The 23088-nt window shown below is 44.0% G+C and overlaps 1 protein-coding gene across 1 annotated transcript; it reads right to left on the bottom strand.

The window, feature by feature from the left end:
• Nucleotides 1-6427: 6427 nt before the first annotated feature.
• Nucleotides 6428-12805, bottom strand: LOC112880994 (putative disease resistance RPP13-like protein 1). The gene is made up of 2 exons (XM_025945714.1): nt 12060-12805; nt 6428-6671 (listed from the first exon to the last, which is right to left on the bottom strand). The coding sequence occupies exons 1-2, from the start codon at nt 12803-12805 to the stop codon at nt 6428-6430; spliced, it is 990 nt and encodes a 329-aa protein (XP_025801499.1).
• Nucleotides 12806-23088: the final 10283 nt, after the last annotated feature.

Raw genomic sequence — 23088 nt, 5'->3', positions numbered from 1 at the left:
CCCTTCTTTTTTTTCTTTTCACCCGGCCGTCTCTCTCTCTCTCTCCCTGCTTTTTCCCCTCTCTCTATCCTCAGCACAGGCAGCAGCGGCGCAGGCGCCAGAGCGGCGGCGCGCGGGCGGCCCCACGCCGGCGCTGGGCGAGCAGCCCTGGACGGCTCGGGCGCTGGGTGGCGCAAGCGCGCGGCAGCGGATCCAAGCGGCGCGCGGCTCGGGCGCTGCACGGGCGAGCGGAGGCGCGCGCGGTGGCTGGCGGCAGCGTGAGCAGGCGCGCAGCTGCGTGGGCGAGCCGGAGGTGCGCGCGAGCGGGGCCAGAGCCGGCGCGGGAGCGAGCCGGTGCAGGGCACTCGGACGGCGCGGCGCGGAGCCGATGCGCGCGGGCGGCTCGCGGCAGAGCGCGCGAGCGGGCGCGGTGCCACGCGGCGGCGCAGGGACTGGCAGGCGCGGCTGGTGGCAGCACAGGAGCGGCCCGAGCGAGCGGCATGAGCGGAGGCTGGTGACGCGGGCGCACGGGTGGAGCAGCAGGCGCAGTTGCGGAGCCAGCGACGCGGCATGAGCTGGCGGAGCGCGCTGGAATGGAGCGCGGTGCAGGAGGAGCTACGGCGCGCGCGCAGGAAGAGTTGTGGTGGAGGGCTTCTGCGCGAGCCGGTGCGGGCACCACAGGTCGAACGGCGGCGACGTCCTGGGATTTACTTTCCCGCGACCTCCTGTGCAGATGAGCAGCTGCGGCACACGCGCGACACGGGCCAATGACGCACGCGGCTCAGGCATGTGCAGATGCGACGCGGCAAGGCCGAAGCAAGCGCAGGACCGGCAACAGGAGAAGGAGGAGGAGCTGTGCAGGACAACGACGAGCAGTTACGCGGCGTGCAAGACGATGGTGTGCAGGGAATTCACGCGCGGTGCGGGAAGAGCTTCAGTGTAGCGGCTGTGGGCGGATCCGCACGGGGAAAACAATGGAGCCGCGCGTGAAGGATGTCAGAGACCGTTGAGGAGAAAGCCACGGACGAAGTCAAGCGGCACTGCGAACTGCTCGTGGAGAACGGAGGTGACCTGGCGTGGACGGCAGCGGAAGGTGTGATCCTGATGCAGGCAGGCCTCGGTCCTCGTGGAGGCGGAGGAGCGGTTATGGCGCGGCGAGCCAGAAGGAAAGGCGGCGAAGCAAAGGCGGAGGTCCGGGCGGAATTGGACTGGCGCGTCCGCGGATGTGAGCGGGAGTGTTCTACCGATGGCCAGCTCGACTCGATTCCGCAGGCGTGTGCGCGGCAGGGTAATAGATCACACGCGAGCAAGTTGAGGGATAGTGGTGTGAGAACAGAACAGGAACAGCGCACAGGAGATGCGACCAGGCGTGGCGATCCTGCAGGAGGGTACGCGGGTGTGCCAACCATGTTTCTGCAGCACACGCGCGTGAGCAGTGAAGGTTTAGCCCGTGAGCAGGAGAACCCTGAGGTTCGCGAAGGAGTCGGCATAGCGAACCAATCTGGCCCTATCGGCTTCTTCCATGAGTCCACGACATCCAACAGCTCTTACCCTTCACCGATCGTCCGAGCAAGACCATAACACCTCAAGAAAGTTCGTGGACCCTCCCATCAAGCCTCTTCAATCCCTGTATGCCAGAACATCATCGCCGTAGCAAAGCCGACTATCGTCGCCACGGATCACCGTGAGGAATACCTCTCCGGTTATCCTCCACCCACTACAATCCCCTGGCAAACTTCCTCATCACCCACGGAATCTCGTCACCGTCGAGTACTTCTCATCGCCAATCCTGTTCATCGCGGGAATTCACTTTCCGCCCATTCTCCTCCACAACTAAGGTTACCCCAAGGTTTGTCCTGATCCACTGAATCTTCCTAATGCCGGCGACTCCTTTGCCGGAATATCGTCGTTACCTTCCGTTCTCTGTTTTCCCCGACCAGGGACCTAATTGCTTTGATTTAGAAAGTTCTAGGGTGTTCTCTGTAAAATTTCCAGAGCTTTCTTTATTTTCAAATCAGTGAACTTCTACATTTCATAGAATTTCGTAAGAAGTTCATAAAAGTACAAAATCAGTTTTATTTGAAACCCTAGGTCAAAATCTACAAGTTTTATGCTGTGATCTTAAGTGAAAGTCTTTGATTTGTGGTCTAGGTTAAGTGTTAGAGAATGAATGCTTTATATTGTACCTTGTGTTATATGCATGTGCTGTAAGCTGAAAAGTAAGTCATAGGATATATGTCTTAAATAGAGATGTGTGATATTTAGTTAATCCTTTCATATGAGTGCTCATATCCCTGCCATCAAGACGTGATCCTTGTCTTGATTGCAGTCTCCTTAGGTCCTTTTCGTATAGGAATCCTTGTTAGTTCATGTGTATCTGCTGCTTAACTTATACATCTCTACAGCTATGCTTCAGTGCCGGCTATCAGCTCCGTCGCTAAGCATCCGTTTCCTTTGAGTCTATGATGTTTCTGTGTAATAGCTGTCAGCCGATGCATTTCTTTTGATATGCTTCTACCATCGGCTGGTTAGCTGATACGGTTGTTATCTTTCAAATATCGGCTACTGCCGATACAATTCTTTTGTTCTATCCTACATCGGCTACACATAGTCGATGTATCGGAGATGCACACACGATCTTAGGGTTCTTGCTATCGGCCGGTCCAAGCCGATTCTAGTTGTTTTCCATATCGGTTATGGCCGATCAATCCTTAGTTTTCCCATCCTTATCCACACACTTCTATCAGCCGATTTATCGACAGAGAGATCGGCTATATATCTATCGGTCACATACCCTCAACCACACTCCCATCGGCTGCACGTCACTCAATTGTTGTGTTGACGTAATCGAGCCGATGCAACCACACCTAGTTAACTAGGATAACGCTTAAGCACATCTCAGTTAAGACATAGCTACTTTAAGAAAACTGGTGCACCTATCCATCGGCTACCCAGACCAAAGTACACAACCCTAGATCAGTAAGATAACACATTAGACATGTCTCTATTAAGCACGACCAAAGCACATCTATCGGCTAAACCCCTGTTGTTCCAATCGGCTCTGTTGTAATCTTCAGCAAATAGCCGATCTTAATCAGTTGTCTACCTAAAGCTCTATCCAAGTTTAGTTGCAGATCTTTTGTTTGTTATTTGAGTAATATATTAAATGAGTGTTGGATTGCAACTTTATGGTAAAGTAAAATAGCTTTATGTGCACACTTTGAATGTAATGTTGCATTACATGTAGATACGTCTACTTCTGCAACCGGTACCTACAAGATCTTCCAGGAATCTGCGGAGGACTTTTCTGAGGACCAAAGGAACGTCACCAAGGGATTATCGGAAGCCCCGAACCAAAGTTCGGAAGATAATAGTACTAACATTCCTGACTTCAGCCCCACCAGTAAAGGCAAGCCCCGATGCATACCCCAGTAATTCAATGTATTACAATTCCATTATTCTATTATATATCTTGCATTACGTCTAGGAGTTGGAGTGAAACCCTAGTTGCATAATATCTTAGGAATCCAATGTATTGTACCCGAGTCCTTATCGCTTAGATGCTCTGCTAAGTAGGACCGGTAAAAGTCGGGTGATTCCCTGTCACTCGCGCGATATAGGAGTTGCTTGTTTACAATTCTGCAACCACTATAAGGAAGATGGATAGGGTCATGTGCGGTATCATGACCTGAAAGTTTATCCTGTCTGTTTTGATAAAAGTTGATAAGGTCACAAATTGTGGTAGTGGTGTCTAAGCGTTTGAAAGTACTAGCCACATGCCGCGAAATATGGTAAGCGGTAAGCCTAGTACCCGAATGGCCCGGCAAATGGACATGTCTCCACCGCTCGACTTTTATTTTATGTTTACACGCACCGACGTGTGGGAGTACGTTCTGCATGGCAGACAGGAATACGGGTTTTGTAGTCACGCTATAGATGTATGTCCTGCACAATTGGTGTGCGTACGGTCCTGCAGTCGCTTGTGGTGGCCCTGATCCATAACCCGGAATATGAGGGAAACGGTTGCTTTGGAACAATCTTTGGATATTCCAAGCGTGTGTGTTAGGTTTGCCTTGCAAGGTTTAAATTCGATTCAGAATCGTCCGCCTCTCACGAGGATTGAGACTGCTTATCCCTTCTACCACATGGAGTAACAAGAGCAATGTTATGATTATCAAAGATGATGTTTGGTTAAAGATTTTACCATGCTTGAGTAATTATAGGTGCTTACCTAGAATGGATAATCAACTAGAATCTCAAAGCTAAAAATTAAAATTAAGGATCTGCTCTTTATTGCTTTTCAGCTGAAACTAAACCCAAAACCATTATAAGCCTTCATGAGTCTAGTTACGGGCTAAAATATATCCAATCCCGGGTAAGCCTTGCTAAGTATTAGTATACTCAGTCTTGCTTGTTACATGTTTTTCAGGTAAAACCTTTGAAGATCCTACTTTTCTCCTGCCTTGGCCCTGTGCTCTTCCAGATGGTTGGTTCGTGGAATGGGATCTGTCCCCGGCTAATTCTGATGATACCGAGTGATGTCGTGCCCGGGCTTAGCATGACATCCATCTTGACGACGTGTCGTAAATCATCGCGTATGTTTTCCGCTGCCAAAAACCATGACTTTAACAGCTTGTAATATTTTCTCTAAATTTGAAGCTTCGTACTTCTTTTGGAAACTCTTGTAATGTAATTTCTAGTGATGTAAAATATGATGGTGACTGTATCACTGGACTCACCTTCGTGTGAGGTAACCTTATTTGATCCTGTGTATCGGTGGTTTATCGGGACGTTACCCGACAGGCCAAGGGATTATACCGTTTGAAGCACGTTGGAGCCCTCGGGAGTGGACTCGCGTACTTGAGCAGATATAATTCAGGTTGGTTCTGCCACAACTTCCGACGGTTTAGCCGTCGGAAGTTACCAGTTTTCCTGTAGTGTTGGATCGCTCAATTAGATATTTCGGAAGCAAATCATTAGGTCCTAATTTTACTTCTTCAAAGGTCAAACTTAAGGGTGTGTTCGTTTCCAGGGGTCTAAAGTTTAGAGGGGTCACATCAAAGAGAATCTTGTCATTTAGAAGTATTAAATAAAGTCTAATTACAAAACTAATTGCAGAACCCCAGGGCTAATTCGCGAGACAAATCTAATGAGGTATATTAATCCATGATTAGCGAATGATTACTATAGCATTACTGTGGCAAATTATGGATTAATTAGGCTCATTAAATTTGTCTCGCGAATTAGCACCCATCTGTGCAAAAAGTTTTGTAATTAGATTTTATTTAATACTTCTAAATGACAAGATTCTCTTTGATGTGATGGGTCTAAAATTTAGAGGCTTGGAAACGAACACACCCTTAGAATTTGCAGCAAAAGTAGTGACTGCGCATAAATAATGATTGAAGAATGATGACTGCGCAACAAAAGTAGCGACCGCAACAAAAGTTAATAACTATTCAGAGATGGGAATGGTGATAAATCCCACCCACCCCCAAGGCCCCAACCCTCAGCATTGGTTATGATTTCGGAATCTGCTCCTTCGATTCAGTGCTTAGTAAAGGCATAAAGCAACAACGATCGCTCGTGGTTCACAATTTTGCAGCGAACTGTAGCACGGATGCAATAAGCAAAACTAAGCACCAAAATGAAGTTGCATTGGGGAAAGGATCAGCCGAACGTATGAACCTTCGTATGACAATGGTGTCCGCCCTAGATGGATGCCCCATGGTGTCGCCCACGGATCCTGAGACAGCTCGCGGACTCCACGGTCGCGGAAAATGCGCGGAAGTCAGGAGGCTGATGGCTGCCGCTGGTCCAACCAAGGAGCACGAGCTCCTGCCCGCCCGACTGCGGCAAGGCTCCTCGCCCGTCGCGACGAGCACCGCGAGAGCCGCGAAGGACTGGTACTCGACCTCGGCGGCAGGGGCACGGACGCACAGCATTGGCGCGGCGGCGAGTTTCTGGCACAGTATTTGTGCACTTCGCCGGCGGCGGCGCCCTGGGCGCCGTCCGCCGGAAACGGCTGCGATTAGAGAGGAGAAAGCTTTGGCAGATTGGGCTCTTCTCTCTTTTTGTGCATGTCCATTAAGGCCCATACTCACGGCGGTCCAGATGAAAGCCCAATTTCCAAATCAGTTTGTACAGCACGGTCCAACAATTCAAATACCTCATGGGCCGGTTACATCTGGCCTCCCTTCCCGCCCTCACCTCTTGCTCTGCTCCAATTCGCTGGTGAGCATCCTCCCATCCTCTCGAAGCTTCTATTCCCCAACAGTTGAGAGAGGCGACGTGCCGGCGTTTTCTCAACTCCCCGCCGAATTCATCGCTTTTGCTTGCTGTCGGTGGCCTTTTTGGTGCCGATGAGCTTGGGGAATGGCGGATCCGGTGGGTGATGTACATACCCTATTCTAATAGAGTAGTTTTACATAGACTAGGGTTGGATTTCTTACCGGTGAAGATCTCGTCGGTAAGCTTTTGTCCTTTCCAGAGTTTCTCTAATATTGCCCGTGTTCTTGGTGAGCGAGTCCTGGTGTTGTCTGAGGTGCATGTGGTGCTTCATGGTCATATCCTTTGCGTGGGTCTCAACGTCGACGGGTATGTCATCGATTTTATCTTCTATGTCAATTTTCGGTTTCGCTATGATTTTCTTGGTGTCGTTGGTGCCTATGGTGCCAGTGACAGTGCTAGACCTGTAAACCAGAACACGGCAATGGATATATGGAGAAATTTTGGAAGGTATATTTACCAACTCGTAGAGAAATCGGGTTGGATTTACCAACTCGTAGAGAAACCGGGTTGGGTTTGGTTCCCACCTTCTTTGGTGGTTTTGCTTCCCTTCGGGTTGTATCTTTCTCCAGTGAGTCAGGGCTGCTGGTGGCCTTTGAGGTGCCAGATTCCTTATTTTACCGGCGATGTGATGGTCGGTGGCCATCTTCTTTAAAAGGGCGTTCAACGAGCTTACAGCATATCGATACACTCGATATGCGACTCATGGTGACATCCAAAATTGTGAAGAGCTATCGTTCGGAAGGAGGTCAGCTTCAAGCTACAGATTGCTCCGATAGCTGCCGACGAGTTCAACCGGGAGGACCTTGATCTTGCAAGGTCTGGGTTGTAATTTAATTTTCTTTGAGAGGGTCTTTGTAAGATTTGGTTTAAACATTAAGAAATTTATGTAATATATATTCCCAGTTTCTAAAAAGAAAACTCGCTGGTGAGCTGCTGGAGCCTTCAGCATCAGTGCATCACTCATGGAGGCTTTGGTGGCCGGCGATGTTGCTGAGCCTATAAGTTAATGGAAAGCTCTTTTTCTTTTAAAAAAGGGTTAAAGGTTAACAAATGAAAACAAGCAACCAATCTCTGCACAAGTATTTTTTGATCAATTCTAACACATCCGAATAAGAGCTGTATATGATCATGTCTATGGTCCCACTCCAAGAAATATACGTGGCCCATTATACAATTGTTATTTTGCAAAAACAAAAAATATGTTATTTGTGACAGATAATTCGGGGGTGGCTTTCGGGCCTAGTAAAAAAATGGATAATCTTGTTGGCATCCAAATGCTGTTTTTAGGTTAAAAAATATCCCTGATGCATGGTTTTTGGGCCCAAGCCATAAAAGTTGACAGATAGCAATAGGTTGTCCAGAAGTTGTTTAATTAAATTTTATGAAAAAAATATTTAGTGAAATTTTATTCATGAATAAGAAAATTTCATTTAAATAACATATGGGAGATTCCTCTACTAAACATTTGCACCACATCCCACAACTTTATATTGCACTTTATTTGGTCTCGAAACTGTTGACCAAGCATTATCTCAATGAACTATTCATTCGTGACTTGATGTGAACTGACAATCGAATCGCATCTAGTATAAAGATTTGATTTTCTCTCACTTTTGAGTTAGTAATAGAAGGTTCATTAGCCCGTATCAAATCACTTTTGAGTTAGTAATATGTTGGTGAACCAAAACCACACATCAAATCGCTGTCAAATAAACAACACCAATGGATGAAATCCAAGGAACTAGCTTTCCGATGCTGCTTTCATCTTAGTGGGTATGGACTTCAGCATCTCACAAGTATACATGTAGTTCTTGTAAGGCGGTATGCGCGACTTCAATGCGAGGACCTCAAACTTCCCTTCACATTTAACAGTTCTGTATACTAGATCAAATAGTGTTGTTCTGGGAATCATGTCATCAGCAAAACTTTCAGGGCAAGGATAAATCGCAAAGTACTCATTCATGGCTATTCTCTGAGCATATTTAGGATTCTTTTCATTTACAATAACAGGTGCACAGGAGGATATCCTTGTTTTATCTAGTTCTCTGAGACTGGCACGAACCATACACCCGTACTGACCTGCATTAAGATGATCCCTGAGGAGGCAAGAGATGAAGTTTGCGCCAATGAACGACCTATTGGTACCTCTGCTTATTTCCATGGCCATTGATTCCAGTTTTGGTTGGTCCATTGGATCTGCACTCCCAAATGTAAGCACCTTGAAGAAATACCAATATGCCTCCGGTGGGAGAAGATTTAGCACAAGGGCCTGTGTGGTGCCAAAATTTATGATTTTGTTTAATCAGCTTGTGATTATAATTTTGACAACACTTGAATGACAGGTTGCAGAAGCTAGATAGCACTTCCATGCAGTCTCATCAATATCCTCGGAGAATTCAATTATAGACAATGTCCTCTCATTTTCATTCAAGCAATTATGTTGGTAATAGATCACACCTCCATCTTCTAAATAAAGTTGTTAGTCCCTTATCTTTACTTTAAGATCATATTGAGTAATGAGCACAATTTGTGTGAAGTTACTGCGCACTCTTTCATCATTGCATACATGTGCAACAAGAGTACTCTTCCCGACTTCTGCTTGACCAACAATTGGTAGAACACCCACATGTTTTGTGCTAGTAGGCTCAACTAGCATCAAAAAGTTTATAATCCTGTCCATCTCCATTTGACGACCAAACATGCACTTGTCAAGAATCAAGTGCATGCTATAAGGTTGCCGGTACAATAGAGGATAGTTTTTCAGAAATATGGTGAACTCACTCATATCACTAACAATTTCATTTAAATTGTAGAGCACTTGCTGCAGTTCTTTCTCCCCATGTGTATAGTAACACCGGTGGAGAAAAAGAGCCGCTTGGCAGGATTGAATTTAGATAGGGCAAAAGGGTGACTCACATCATGATCTTTGGTCTTAAATTCTTCATCAGCTTTTCTTCTTAAGTTGTCCATAGTGAATTGACCTCTGTACATCTCTTTCCTCAACATGTTTAGTTGATGTACCATTGCTTGATTTGTTATCTTCCGTGCCTCTGCTTCCTCAACGATGACATTAACCCGGCACAACAGCTGTTGCAAATTGTGTATCATCTGATCCTCATTGGTTGGAAGTTTTTGCTCCGACCATTTTCCAATTAAGAAAGATATCGATCTATTGGCAATCTCACTTAATATTGTGGTGAGAACTACTTTCATTGAAAAGCTTGCTTTCTTAACAAGATGGCACTATAGTCAGGAGCCTACACTGTAGTGTGGATCTTCTTTTGATTAATTAATGCTGAGGGACAATGAGGACACTAGTATATATATACTAGTTACTAAGTAATGCCAGCACAAGGAACCACCTAGTATTTGCAGTTTCTATGCATTATAATCAGGGATGATGTCATAATATATTTTCTGGGCATGATAAAGACATTGCACTTTGACTTGATAAAATAATGTTTTCTAGGACTCAACGGCATCTTCCAAATACAATACGCGAATGATGAATATTAGCCATCGAGAGCATGCAGCCCTCAGCTGGAGGATTTCTGCTGATTATACTACCAATGATTAGTCCAGCAGCTGTTTATTGAAAGAGCATCCTAGTTTACACATGTCTGTTAAAATGAAAGAGTGATATCTTTCCTCGAATCTTGTTGGTCAATGAAGACAATATGAAGGACAAAATTGAAGTCTATATAATCGCAATGTGTGTTATGGGCCTTATTGGAGAATCACTGAAGGTAGAGGCCAGTCTTGTGAGCCTCTTCATTTCTCGATCCTCCATAGCTGGTACCGTTGTTTGCTTTGAGGATTTGTCAATAATGAAACATGAAGACCTTTGTCAAGCTCACCCGCAAACAGGGTGGAAACTGTTTCCGTCTTACAGCTTTACTCAACTATAGTAGGATGGCGCTATGAATAACCAGGATCCCACAGTGTAGTATGGATATTAATGCAAAGGACGAGAATGGCGGCAGGCAGCTTATACAGTACTTGCTACGAAGTGCTGCCAAGTGCCAAGCAACACATCCTAGGATTTGTAGTTGTTGATAAGCACTATGTATAAGGAGAAGAATATACATGTCCAAGGATAATCTATGAGCATGACAAAGACTAATTTGACTTGATCAAATCCTCTAGTCTAGGATTTAACACAATCTTCCTAGAACCAAACGTTCATGATGAGCAATAAGGATGCAAGTGGGTGCCAATCGCATTTCTTATTAGTCAGTTGATTAATTACGGTGGAACACACGTCATTCTACTTCATTCTCCTCCTAAATTAATTATGTAAAATACCATTCTAATTTATTTTATCAAGTCCTTTGGTCGACCTAGTAACTAGAAATGACTAGGACTTCCATCCCTAATGGGCAACTTACCGAGGCATGAAAGCTTGGAGATGCATGCAACTTCATAGTAGCCCCCATTAGTCTTATTGAAGATGCACACAACATGTTTGCCAATTGTTTGATGTAGCAACAACATGCCATGTATTTATCTTCATGGAATGATGGGTCAATTCCATCACTCTCATCTAGCTGTGGAAGCCATTAATTTTTCTACCGTCTCTTGGAATTCGTTGTTTGGGTTTGTTGGTTAGTATAGGAAGAACCACAGCTCATTTTGTGGAAATCTGGATTAAAGGACTTGACAAACAAATTTGGCACCACTCTTTTAGGGAAAAATTGAACACGATTCTTGTCGAGTACATAAGAATGAAATTGATATTCTTCCTAACACAAACTTTGGATAATTAACTATGAATTTCTACTGAATCATCCTTATAAAATACTCCTACAAGGATTTATACGAAAACAAAACCTGAGCTGGGATTCCTTTTGGGGGGATTTTTTTTATTGTCAATATACCCATGGTTGTTGAGCTTCATCATATAAAAGTGACATTAGTAGATTTATATGGAAATATTTTCAAATTATTATATTTCTAATAGTGTTTACTAATATGTATTTAGAAAACTATTATTTTTCCAATTCTTATGAAATAGATCATCCCTTCATCCAAAAAAATATTTTTTTTAGAAAATTTAAAGGTCAAATGTGTGAAAAGATTGAAACTATATTGATTGCAAAATGAGAACTAAATAAGAAAAAAGGAGTATCAAGCTGAATTGACAATATTCATTATGAAGTAATAATAATGCCAACATAACAATCAATAATGCTTCTTCTTATCTTGGTCTCTGAATCGAGCAACTAACAATGTAAGAACTATAAGGTTGTATGTGTGACTTCCATTGAAGAACCTCAAACTCCCCTTCATATTTTACTCTTCTAAACACAACATCTTCTAATGTTATGGCAGGAGCATTTTCCTCGGTAGGACATGCATGGTGCTTATCCCAAACAACAAACTCATCATCGCTGATGTACCACATGAAAGGTTTACTTTTACGCGTAAGGTCAAATGGGTTCTCACCAAACAAAGCGATGTTTCTTTTAATATATTCCTTTAACTGTGCTAGGAACATCAACCAGTACCGGAAACTAAAATTGTTCCGTAGAAAACTTGATGTAACATTTGCCCACATGAATGATCCATGGAGCCTTCTAGCTATCTCCATAGCTATTGATTCTAATCTTGGGTGATCATTAGAATACGTGCTCCCGAAGGTAAGAATCTTGAAGAAATACCAATATGCTTCTGGTGGTAGATGGTTTAATACCAGAGCTTGGGTGGTACCAAATTTCATGACTTTGTTCGACCTACTTGTGATTATCATTCTGCTACCTCTTCCCAGGTAAACAGCGGAACATGAGTACAAATTATTCCATGCAACCTCATCAACATCCCCTGAGAATTCGATAATAGCCAGTACTCTCTCATTCTCGCCCATGGCATTGTTTCGATGTATGATCACACCCGCATCTTTCAAGCTGACCAGATTTGCATTATTGATATCATCTCCCCTAATTACCATGATTTGAGAAAAGTAGTTACGCACTCTCGGATCATTGTAGACATGTGCGACTAAGGTGCTCTTTCCAACAAATGTTGGGCCAACAATAGGTAGAACACGCGCACTCTCCGTGCCAGCAGGATGCTCTTTTTGCATCAAAAAATTCATGATCCTCTCCATTTCCATTTGGCGACCAAACATGCACATGCCAACAATCAAGTGCATGCTATAAGGTTGCCTGTACAGTGGAGGATAGTTCTTCAAAAATATAATGAGCTCATTCACATCCTCCATGAGGTTCTTCAAATTTCCTGTCACTTGCTGCAGATCTTTGTCCCTATTACTTTTGTCAAGATTGGAGAAAAAGAGACGCTTGGAGGGATTGAATTTTGATAGGGCAAATGAGTGACTCACATCATGATCTTTATCCTCAATTCCTTGGCACCTGAAATTATCCATAGTGAAGTAGCCTCTGTACATTTCTTTCCTCAATAAATTCAATTGATGCACCATAGCTTTGTTTGTGATGTGACGTGCCTCTGCCTCCTCAATGACAACTCTAACCCGCAACAGCAATCTTTCGAGATCATGTAGCCTCTTCTCCTCCATGGTTGGTGTTGTCGTTTTCGAGTACTTACCAATCAAGAAAGCCAAGTCACCCATAATAGCTTTGAAAAATACTGCCATCAATTGGCAAATAAAGCTTACTGTCCTAAAAAAATCTGTTCTATGAATCAGCAGGAACACCAACAAAAGTGCTATGAATAACCAGTCAAGGGGTGATATGGAGTACCCGGTAGAACATCTGTTCTAGTGTTTATATAATTGCAAAACATTAAGCATACTCTCCAAGAGAACATGTTAACATGACAGAAATAATAATTTGAACAAATAAAAAATGATGTGCATAGTATTCGACGCCACCTTTCCTAGGATTTAACAGAGATATGTGCAGGCTTTTCCGGTGTTACCAATGAGGCAGCTAGCATTTGTACCTATATACATGTAATGTACAATAAAAACAATAGCAGCATGAATCATGGAACATGCATGGAAGTAGCAAGCAGGAACCATGAGAAGGAACCCTGCAGACTTGCAGCAGTGCCATGCTTGTACCCACGAACAGCATCAGATATATAGGGATAGGGACAAGTATATTCCTTCTCAAGCGTATGCAGCCAGCTTTCATCTAGTTACAGCAGAAATAGAAATAATTTTCTGAATATTAACATAATCTGTGCTCACTATTGTGAAACAAAAGCATAATATTGTAAAAATGAAACTAAGCAGAGAAAAGAAATTTTGCGACAATTCGTTTATTGTAGATTGCAAATAGGCCAACTATTTGGCATGAAGAAAATAAATAAAGCAACCCCTCTCCGCCTGGTGTTCTTCTTTTTACAAATTAGTGACAAAGGATAAGTGTTGTCAACACATCCTAGGATCTGCACTTGTAAGCACTATAAGCAGGGGATGATGTCGTCAGACAGTTCAAACCATGATAAACACTTGACTTGATTAAAATCAGCAAAACTGAATAAAATATGGAAACAACGCAACAGCATCATCACTCATCAGGACTGGAAACTGCATAAAATCTGCTTAGAAGTTTTGATTCACACCAAATGAAAAAAACAACAGAAACAAACAGTAATTGCACTTATTATATTCATTGATCAATAAATGAGAAATGCATGCCGCCAATCTCTGACAGGAAACAGTCACGATCGTCCCTGACTAAAATCCATTACCTATCACGATCGTTCTATTATACGTGATGGGCCTCGATGGACCTGCTAGAGAAGGTACAGGCCCAACCTCGTGAAGCCTCCCAGACGAATCATTTCTCCTCGCTTTCTTCCCCAAACCAAGATCATTTCTCGCCATCGTTTCTGGCCTCGGCGGCCGCCACCGCCGCCTCTTGCGTTCACACCATGCCTTAGCTCTACCATGCCATGGAGGGCATGCCTCCACGCCATACATGACCTCGCCGCAGAGGTTGATCATGAGTTCACCGCCGGTGCAGAGCTTGTGCTCCGCTGGGAGCTTGGTCGCAGTCCGAACAGAGGAGGAGCACAGGTATGCTTTTCCGTACTTTCTGCTACTGTCATTTTGTTCATCTGAATCGTGTAGTCAACTACAGTAGCTCTCAAGTGTCAATAAAAATCCTACCTAGACTGTCAAATATTCAAAGGAAGCTGAACTGGTTGCGCCCAATAAGTCAGGTCATTATTTATAAGTACTTATTATATGATACACTAGGAAAGTCAATTCTCCGTTTTGTGGTGGTGATAGATGACAAACATATGTTAGATAAAGCTCAAAAAACATAATCTGCTTGACATTTTTCTTGTGTAAAATAAGCTATTTTTTCAGAAGTCTTAAGCAAGAGGGGTCTCCGCCACTCCTTTTACCAATGAAACCCACCTAACTTCCGTGCTGTACTCGCCTTCCATTGACTCTCATCTGTTAAGTTTAGCAGGACCTCCAGCTCATAGATCAGCGGGTATTTACTTGAGTTCATAAGTTATCACAGAGGCTACAACATCGAGATCTGAGAGTGAGAGGGAAAAGAGAGAGAGAAGAAGCTAGATCGACCTTCGGGCTTGGTGGAGGAGCTCGACATGACGGTAGCGGTGAAGTGGTCGATGGTGGGTCGGTGTAGATGTAGAAGAGGTGACGGCGTCGACGGCGTGGACGTCGGCGACATGGTGTAGAGGTGGCGGCGCTTCCCGCCGCTTCATGCTCCCGTGGATCGGATCGGGACTTAGGGTTCATGCCGTGCGCCGCCGGGCCCCACCTCTATATATAGTGCTGCGAGACGTGGCCCACCAACCATGCTTTGGTTGGGCGCCCCCGATCACGGCGCAAGACCGAGTCCTGTTCGGTCGTTGGACAAATCCGTGTGGGGATCAAACTAACATTCTCCCCCTTGATCTCACCTTATTTACTTCTTACAATTCTTAACTTAACCCGTCTCATCACAAATAAGTAGAGCATACCTTATCATAACAGTTAATACTATTAGATTAACAGCCATAATACACATTTTTATTTTGAAACAGCTTTTCAATTAGGCCCTTACTATCTAGGGATCATAGGCTTTCTAGTAAACCCATGCCAGCTAAGTGTTCTCTGAACACATTGGGTGGTAAGTCTTCTGCGGATCCGCAAGCATTTTCTTTGTTCTTACATGCTCAAGACTAATAGTATGATTCTAGATTTTCTCTTTCACAACATAAAACTTTATGTCAATATGTTTAGCTGCACCACTTGACTTGTTGTTCTGAGCATAAAACACTGTTGGCTCATTGTCGCAGTACATCTTAAGTGGTCTTTGAATTATGTCTATCACTTTCAACCCGGGTACAAATTTTTTTAACCATTTTACCTGCCCCGTGACCTCATAACATGCTACAAACTCAGCATACATCGTCGATGATGCAGTGACAGTTTGCTTGGAGCTTTTTCACGATATTACTCCTCTTGCGAGAGTGAATACATAACCTGATGTGGATTTTCTATCATCTACGTCTCCCGCAAAATCTGAATCTGAATACCCTTCTATCTTCAGGGAATCAGATCTTCTATACGTTAGCATAAGGTCTTTTGTGCCTTGCACATAGCGTAGAGCTTTCTTTACCATTCTCCAGTGTTCTATTCCTGGATTATCCTGATATCTGCCAAGTATCCCAGTAACAAATGCTAAGTCAGGCGTGTACATACTTGAGCATACCGTAAGCTTCCGACAGCTAAAGCATATGGAACTGCTTTCATTTTATCCATCTCATACTAGTTTCTGGGACATGGAATTTCCCAAAACTATCATCCTTGACTATAGGAGCAGGTGTTGGCTTGCTCGCATGCATACTATAGTTCTTTAGAATCTTTTCTAAGTATGCCTTCTGCAATTATCCTAATAACCCCTTTATTCTATCTCGGAGAATTTTTATTCCTAATACGAATGAAGCTTCACCGAGATCTTTTATATCAAAATTTGAGGACAAGAACTTCTTCGTCTCCAACAGCAGATTAACATCACTACTAGCGAGTAAGATGTCATCCACATATAGGATTAGAAAAATAAATTTTCCATTCTTAAACTTTGCATAAAGGCAATTGTCCTCCTCATTCTCTTTAAACCCAAACTTCCTTATTGTTTCATCAAACTTCAAATACCACTGTCTAGAGGCTTGTTTCAATCTATAAATGGATTTTTTCTTCAGGCGGCATCCCATACGCTCTTTTCCTTCCACGACAAAATCTTTAAGTTGTGCCATGTAAACATTTTCATACAAATCCCCATTAAAGAATGTTGTCTTCACATCCATCTGATGTAACTCTAAATCATAGTGTGCCACCAATACCATTTTGATTCTAAAAGAATCCTTGCATGAGACTGGAGGAAATATCTCATTATAATCTATTCCTTCTCTTTGCATGAAACTCTTTGCCATGAGTCATGCTTTATATCTTTCTACATTCCCTCTAGAGTCATATTTTGTTTTGTAGACCTATTTACAGCCTACTGTCTTGGCTCCTTTGGGAATTTCTTCTAAGTCCGAAACTTTATTGGTACTCATTGATTTCATCTCATCTTGCATGGCTTCAATGCTTCAACGAGTGAGCGCTTCTCATGGCTTTTTCAAATGTGTTGGGATCACCTTCCATTTGAATTTCTTCGCTAACATAGACTTCGTAGTCTTTAGAGATAGCTGGTTTTCTAGTTCTTTGAGACCTCCTGGGGCAATCATTAATTGGTACCTCTTCTACTTGGGGCTGTTGTAGCTCTTCCCCATGTGCGACAACGGGTTCTATAGGATCCTGAACGACAGGTTCCTCATTTTCATTCATTGTTACCACAGGAGAACTAATAATAGGCATTGACACTGCAGTATCATATACTGTCGGTGCAGCAACAACAGGTATCGAGAAGAATGGTTCCTGAATCATTGGAGTGGGTGCATGCACTCGCTTCTCCTCAAGACTAATTTCTCATGCTACCATGCTGCCCCTGACCATCTCGTCCTCCAAGAAGATAGTGTGTCTTATTTCTATGAACTTTGTATGTCTGTCAAGACAATAAAAGCGATAACCTTTTGACTTATCTGGATAGCCAATAAAATGGCAACTGATTATCTTGGGATCTAGCTTCCCAATGTTTGGGTTAAATACTTTTACCTCAGCCGAACAGCCCCACACATGTAAATAATTTAATATGGGTTTTCTTTCTGTCCATAACTCATACGGTGTTTTTGGCACCGACTTGCTTGGTACTCGATTAAGAATGTGAGCGGCGGTTTTTAGTGCCTCCATCCACAAACTTATCGGTAAAGTGGAGTAGCTTATCATACTTCTCACCATATCCATTAAGGTACGGTTTCATCTTTCAGCTACTCCGTTCTGTTGAGGCTCGCCTGAAGTAGAATACTGAGCGACTATTCTATTTTCCTGTAAGAACCTGGAACTTGACCATATGGGGTATATCGACCGTAGTACTCCCCCCATGGTCGGATCTTACTATCTTAATCTTTAAACTATGCTGATTTTCTACTTCAACTTTGAATATCTTAAACTTTTCCAACGCTTCCGATCATTCTTTAATTGGATAAATATAGCCATAACGCGAATAATTATCTATAAACGTTATGAATGAATCATAACCGTCCATAGTCTTTACGGGAAATAGACCACAAATGTCTGTGCGTATTTTTTTCCAAAACCCCCGCACTTTGTTTGGCTCCTTTCTTAATTTTTTTAACATGCTTTCCTTTAATACAATCGATGCAATATTTTGTATCTAAAAAATCTAGAGGATGCAGAATTTCCTCTTTGATTAATCATTCAATTGTCCCCCTCGAAATATGACCTAAATGACAATGCCATAATTTCACTGATGTTTCGTTATCGCATCGTTTGCACTTGGTTTGTACATTCGTAGTCGAGGAAGGAAACATTCACATTCTCATGCATAGATAAGGTATAAAGCTTGTCTTGTCAGAAGGCAAGACCAACACACTTATCATTAAACTTAATCAAACATTGTTGTTTGCAAAAATGGCAATCAAATCCATCATCTGCTAAGCATGAGACTAAAATTAAGTTTCTACTCAAAGAGGGCACATAGAGCACATTGTGTAAATAAAGAATGAAGCTATTATTCAATTCTAATGGGAGTTCTCCTATCGCTTCAACTTCAGCCGTGACGTCATTGGCGACTCTTAGCCTTCTTTCTCCTCTTTGCAGGGTCCTCGTACGAAATCCCTGTAACGAATTGGCAACATGAATAGTTGCACCTGAATCAATCCACCAAGTAGATTTTGCATAACTTAAATACAAGGACTCATCTACGAATGTAATAACGTCCTCACCCTTTCTATTCAGATGCTTCAGGAACTCCAGACAGTCCTTCTGGTAGTGTCCAATCTTCCTGCATCCTACCCACTACTTCTTCATGGCCCTATCTCGGATGGTGAACATTTTGTGGGGCCTTTCCATATGACTTAGAAGAAGAGCTTCTTTCCCACTGAGGTTTCCCTAGTGGTTTAGCATTCTTGTCATGGTAGCTCCTCTTTTGATCTTGCTTCACATAGTTGACGGAATCACCATGTGAGCCCTTAAGTCGTTCTTCTTCTTGCACACACATGGCAATGAGCTTCTCAATATCCCATTTCTCTGGATGTAAGTTGTAGTTAACTTCAAAGGAATCATATTCTCAAGGCAAGGAAGCAAAAACCAAGTGAACAAGGAACTCAATCGGGAGCTCCATGTTCATAGGCTTAAGCTTGGATGCCATGTTGCTCATCCTAAGTATGTGCTCTCTTATCCCTCCACCATTATATTTCTCAGTGACTAACCTCTTAACAAGAATGCTTGCATAAGCCTTTGAAGAGCTAGTAAACTGACTCTCCACCTTCCTGAGATACTCAATGGCAGTGGTACTTTCTGGGATTGCTCCCCTTATTGCCTCCACAATGGAGCTCTTTATCACCATCAGGCACTTGCGGTTCGACTGATCCCACTTTGCCTTATCAAGGTCATATTTCATTGCTAACAGTGCATGTTCATTTTGTCAAGTGGTCTATGTTGCCTCGGTCTCATTTTCTCCCCTCACCAAGTCCACAGGTTCAGTGGAACAGGGTGAGGTCGGTGCTAGATCAATCTCGGACAATGCAAGTGCCATCTCAAGCTTCTCTCTCCACAAGCCATAGTTCCCTCCAGTGAGGGGCTCGATAGACGAGATAAATAACATTAGGTTGTAGCCTGAAAACAACAAATTCAAAAAGGATTGAGGACATTTAATAATAGCACTTGCATGAGTTAATTTAACGTTGGTCAAAATTAAAATATACGGTATTTACTGCTACATCAATTCTACATCACCCTTGGGCAGAAATTAATCCATAGAAAAACTCATGAATAAAATATTATAATATTGCTATTATCAACTTTGGTTAGAAAAATAACAATATCATAATAAACTTGAAAATTTAACTACTCTTCCAATTAAATTGTCCCGTTGCTTCTAATTTAATTAGAAGATAAACACAAACATTAAAGCAGTGGAAACGTAATAAAACTACATTTTCAGAAGCATTTTTATATACTCATCTACTCTTTAAAAAATATCACATTGGTGCAAATAAATTAGAGATTAAAACTAGTCATAAAACCCATAGAAAATGCTTCTGAAATTGGAAAAATGTATTCAAAACTCTCACTTTGCAAAACTTGGCCCAAAACTGCCCGGCCTGGCCCAAGCCTAGTGGCTCAGCTCACGCACGCGGCGCACCCGCGTCCCAGTCCACAACCTGGGCCTGGGCCGGGATTTCACACCCCGCCTGGGCCTAAAGCTGGCCCAGCTACGCCCGGGCAGCCCCTGGCCGTCGGATCAGATCCGACAGCCCTTCGTTGATCTCGGTCAGGTCAAAAACCCCACGGCCAGCACACCCAAAACCCTAATCCCATTTCTTTCCCTCCCCCTTTTCTCTCTGCTGAGCGGCGGCCAATCATTGTGGCCTGAGGGAGGTGTCGACGCCGCCGCTGGCCCCCTCGCCAGCGCGCGCGCTCGCCAGTGCGTGAGCGCCCCACCATTGATGGCCTTGCGGTGGTGCCCTGGGCCCGCGTGTGGAGCGGCGACGTGCTGGCGGGCCCTGCAGCTGGGCTTCTTCCCGTGCGACCACGGTGGTCCGCCGGTGTAACCGGCAGCTCGAGCATGACTGCCCGTGCGGCATCTGCTGGCGGTGGTGCTGGTGGCGAAAGCTAGGTAGGTCCCGCGGACTCTTTTCTTGCTAGGGTTAGGGTTTCATATTTTGCTTCTTCAATTCGAGATCGAATTTCTTTCTTCTTTCTTCTTCTTTTTCTTGTACCCACGACTAGATCTACATGCTAGTGTAGGCGTCTGATACCATTGTTAAGTTTGGCAGGTGTAACATCCTAATTTCTAATTAGGAACCTAAATAAATTTTGCTAGATTCTTTTTAGGATCCATAAGATTTTTATTCAAATTATTTTGATTTTAGAGCATTTACCATGAATTAACAGTAATTTACTTAACGATAAAAAGAAATATAAGAAAATATAAGTCTTGTGCATTTCATGCCGCATTGCATTATTTTATTGCTTGCCTTCCATGTGTATTTAAATTTTAAATTTAAATTCAAATACATTTCTTTTTCTGCCTCTTTTTCTCTTTTGGCCCGGCCTACTCTCTCTTTCTTTTTCCCCTCTCTCCTTTTCTTCCCGCAAGGCCCAGCTCAACCGGCCTTTTCTTTTTTTCTTTTCTCTCCCCGCGCGGCCCAGCCTGCTTCGCCCTCCTTTCCCGGCCCAACGGCCCACCCGACACCCCTCTCCCTTCTCTCTCTCGCTGCTAGGCGGGCGCCGCTTGTCGGGGTCATCCCCGACCTCGCGCCAGGCTCGGACTCGAGCCTGAGTCCGACCACAGCACCAGCCCCACCTCCGCCCGCGCGGCACCCCAGGCCCACACATGGACGCCCCTCGGCCGTCCTATAAAGCTGCCGCCCCGCGCCCTCGGTCCCGCAAAACCCGCAGCCGCCGCCTCACCTCGTAAACCCTTGTGCACAAGCTCATCGCCGCCACACCACGGCCGCTCAATGCGCTGCCACTTTCCACTGTTGAGCAAGTACCCAGGAGCTCCGGGTTGCGGTAAGGAGCATCGCCGGCCTGTTTTCCCCCTCTTCCTCGCTTTCCCGCATGCGCAATTGCTTGCCATCGCCACCGTGCCGCGCGTCACCGCCGTGCGCCCCTCTCCAGCCCCCATCTCGCCAACCTGAACCCCTAGATGCGTTTCCCGTAGTGCCGGCATTCTTCCCGTGCAGCCCACGATTGAAACCGAGCCTGGACGGCCGTTTTCGGCCAAGTTCGGCGAGTCCGCCTTGACCCGCCGCCATATGCTATCGCCGCCAGCACCAGCGCCGCCGCCCGAGCCGCCCCAGCCTCACGCAGCCGTCCGATCCAGATCCGACGGTCTAGATTAGAACTAGACCAGGGTCAAATAACCCGATACCGGTCAACCCTAGGATCTTTTGCTCTTTAGCCCCTGAGTTCTATCGAAATCAACCCGTATTCCATGGCAGTTCAAAAGTATTCACGAATAGATTCTTTTTCTTCTGTTTTAGCTCCTGTCTTTTTCTAAAATAGAACCTGCTGTATGTTTTAGCTTAGGAGGCTCAGGATGTTGTGCTTCGGTATGTTCCTAGTCAACTCAGCCCCTGCATTAGTTTTATTTGATTCCGGAGCATCGCATACTTTTATTTCTGCCAAGTATGTTGCTAAGTACTCCATTCCCCTATGCACCATGCCGAGTTCCATGCTAGTGAATTCACCTGGAAGAAATATGAGGGCTGTGTATCAATGTTTTGAGGTGAAAATACAGATTATGGGAAGGGAATTCTGTGCAATTCCAATAGTCTTGTAGTCTAGTGGTATTGACATTATTCTCGGAATGGGATGGTTGACAATGTATGATGCAGTCATTCCTATTCCAAGCGGTCAGTGATTCTCACTAGTTCAGAAGGTGAACGGTTTGAGTTTGTTGCAACACTTCTGTCGGTAGCAGACTGTGCAGTGAATCAGCTGAAGGCAGATTTGATTGAGGACATCACCTTGGGGAGCACCCGTGATATTCGTTGTGAAGAAATATGGTACACAAAGGATGTGTGTTGATTATAGAGATTTGAATGAGGTTACCATCAAGAACAAGTATCCATTGCCTCGTATATAAGACCTGTTTGATCAGTTGAAGGGAGCCAAAGTATTCTCCAAGATTGACTTGAGGTCAGTATATCATCAGCTGAAGATACGACCTCAAATATTGTCGAGACAGCTTTCACTACCAGATACGGGCTTTATGAATATACAGTAATGTCATTTGGGTTGACTAATGCTCCAGTTTATTTCATGTATCTGATGAATAAAGTGTTCATGGTGTATATTGATAAGTTTGTGATGGTGTTCATTGATGATATTTTGGTGTACTCCAGGAATGAGGAGGAACACGAGGAACATTTGAGGCTTGTTCAGCAAGTGTGAATTCTGGTTGAGTGAGGTCTCGTTCCTTGGTCATGTTATCACAGACGGAGGTATTATAATGGATCCAAGGAAGGTCAAAGATGTGTTGAAGTGGGAAGCGCCAACAACAGTGTCAGAGATCTGGAGTTTTCTAGGACTCGCAGGATATTACAGGAGGTTTATAGAAGGCTTCTCCAAGATAGTGAAACCCCTTACATTACTACTAGAGAAAGAAAATAAGTTTATATGGTCAGAGGCATGTTAGAATAGCTTTGATGAGTTGAGAAAAAGGTTGACTACTGCACCAGTATTGGTTATGCCTGATATTCACAAGGGTTTCGATATCTACTATGATGCTTCTA

This window comes from Panicum hallii, chromosome 2, assembly GCF_002211085.1.
Source record: "Panicum hallii strain FIL2 chromosome 2, PHallii_v3.1, whole genome shotgun sequence".
NCBI classification, from domain to species: Eukaryota; Viridiplantae; Streptophyta; class Magnoliopsida; order Poales; family Poaceae; genus Panicum; species Panicum hallii.
The sequence above is the reverse complement of the archived record's forward strand: the minus strand, read 5'-3'. Positions and strand labels throughout refer to the sequence as shown.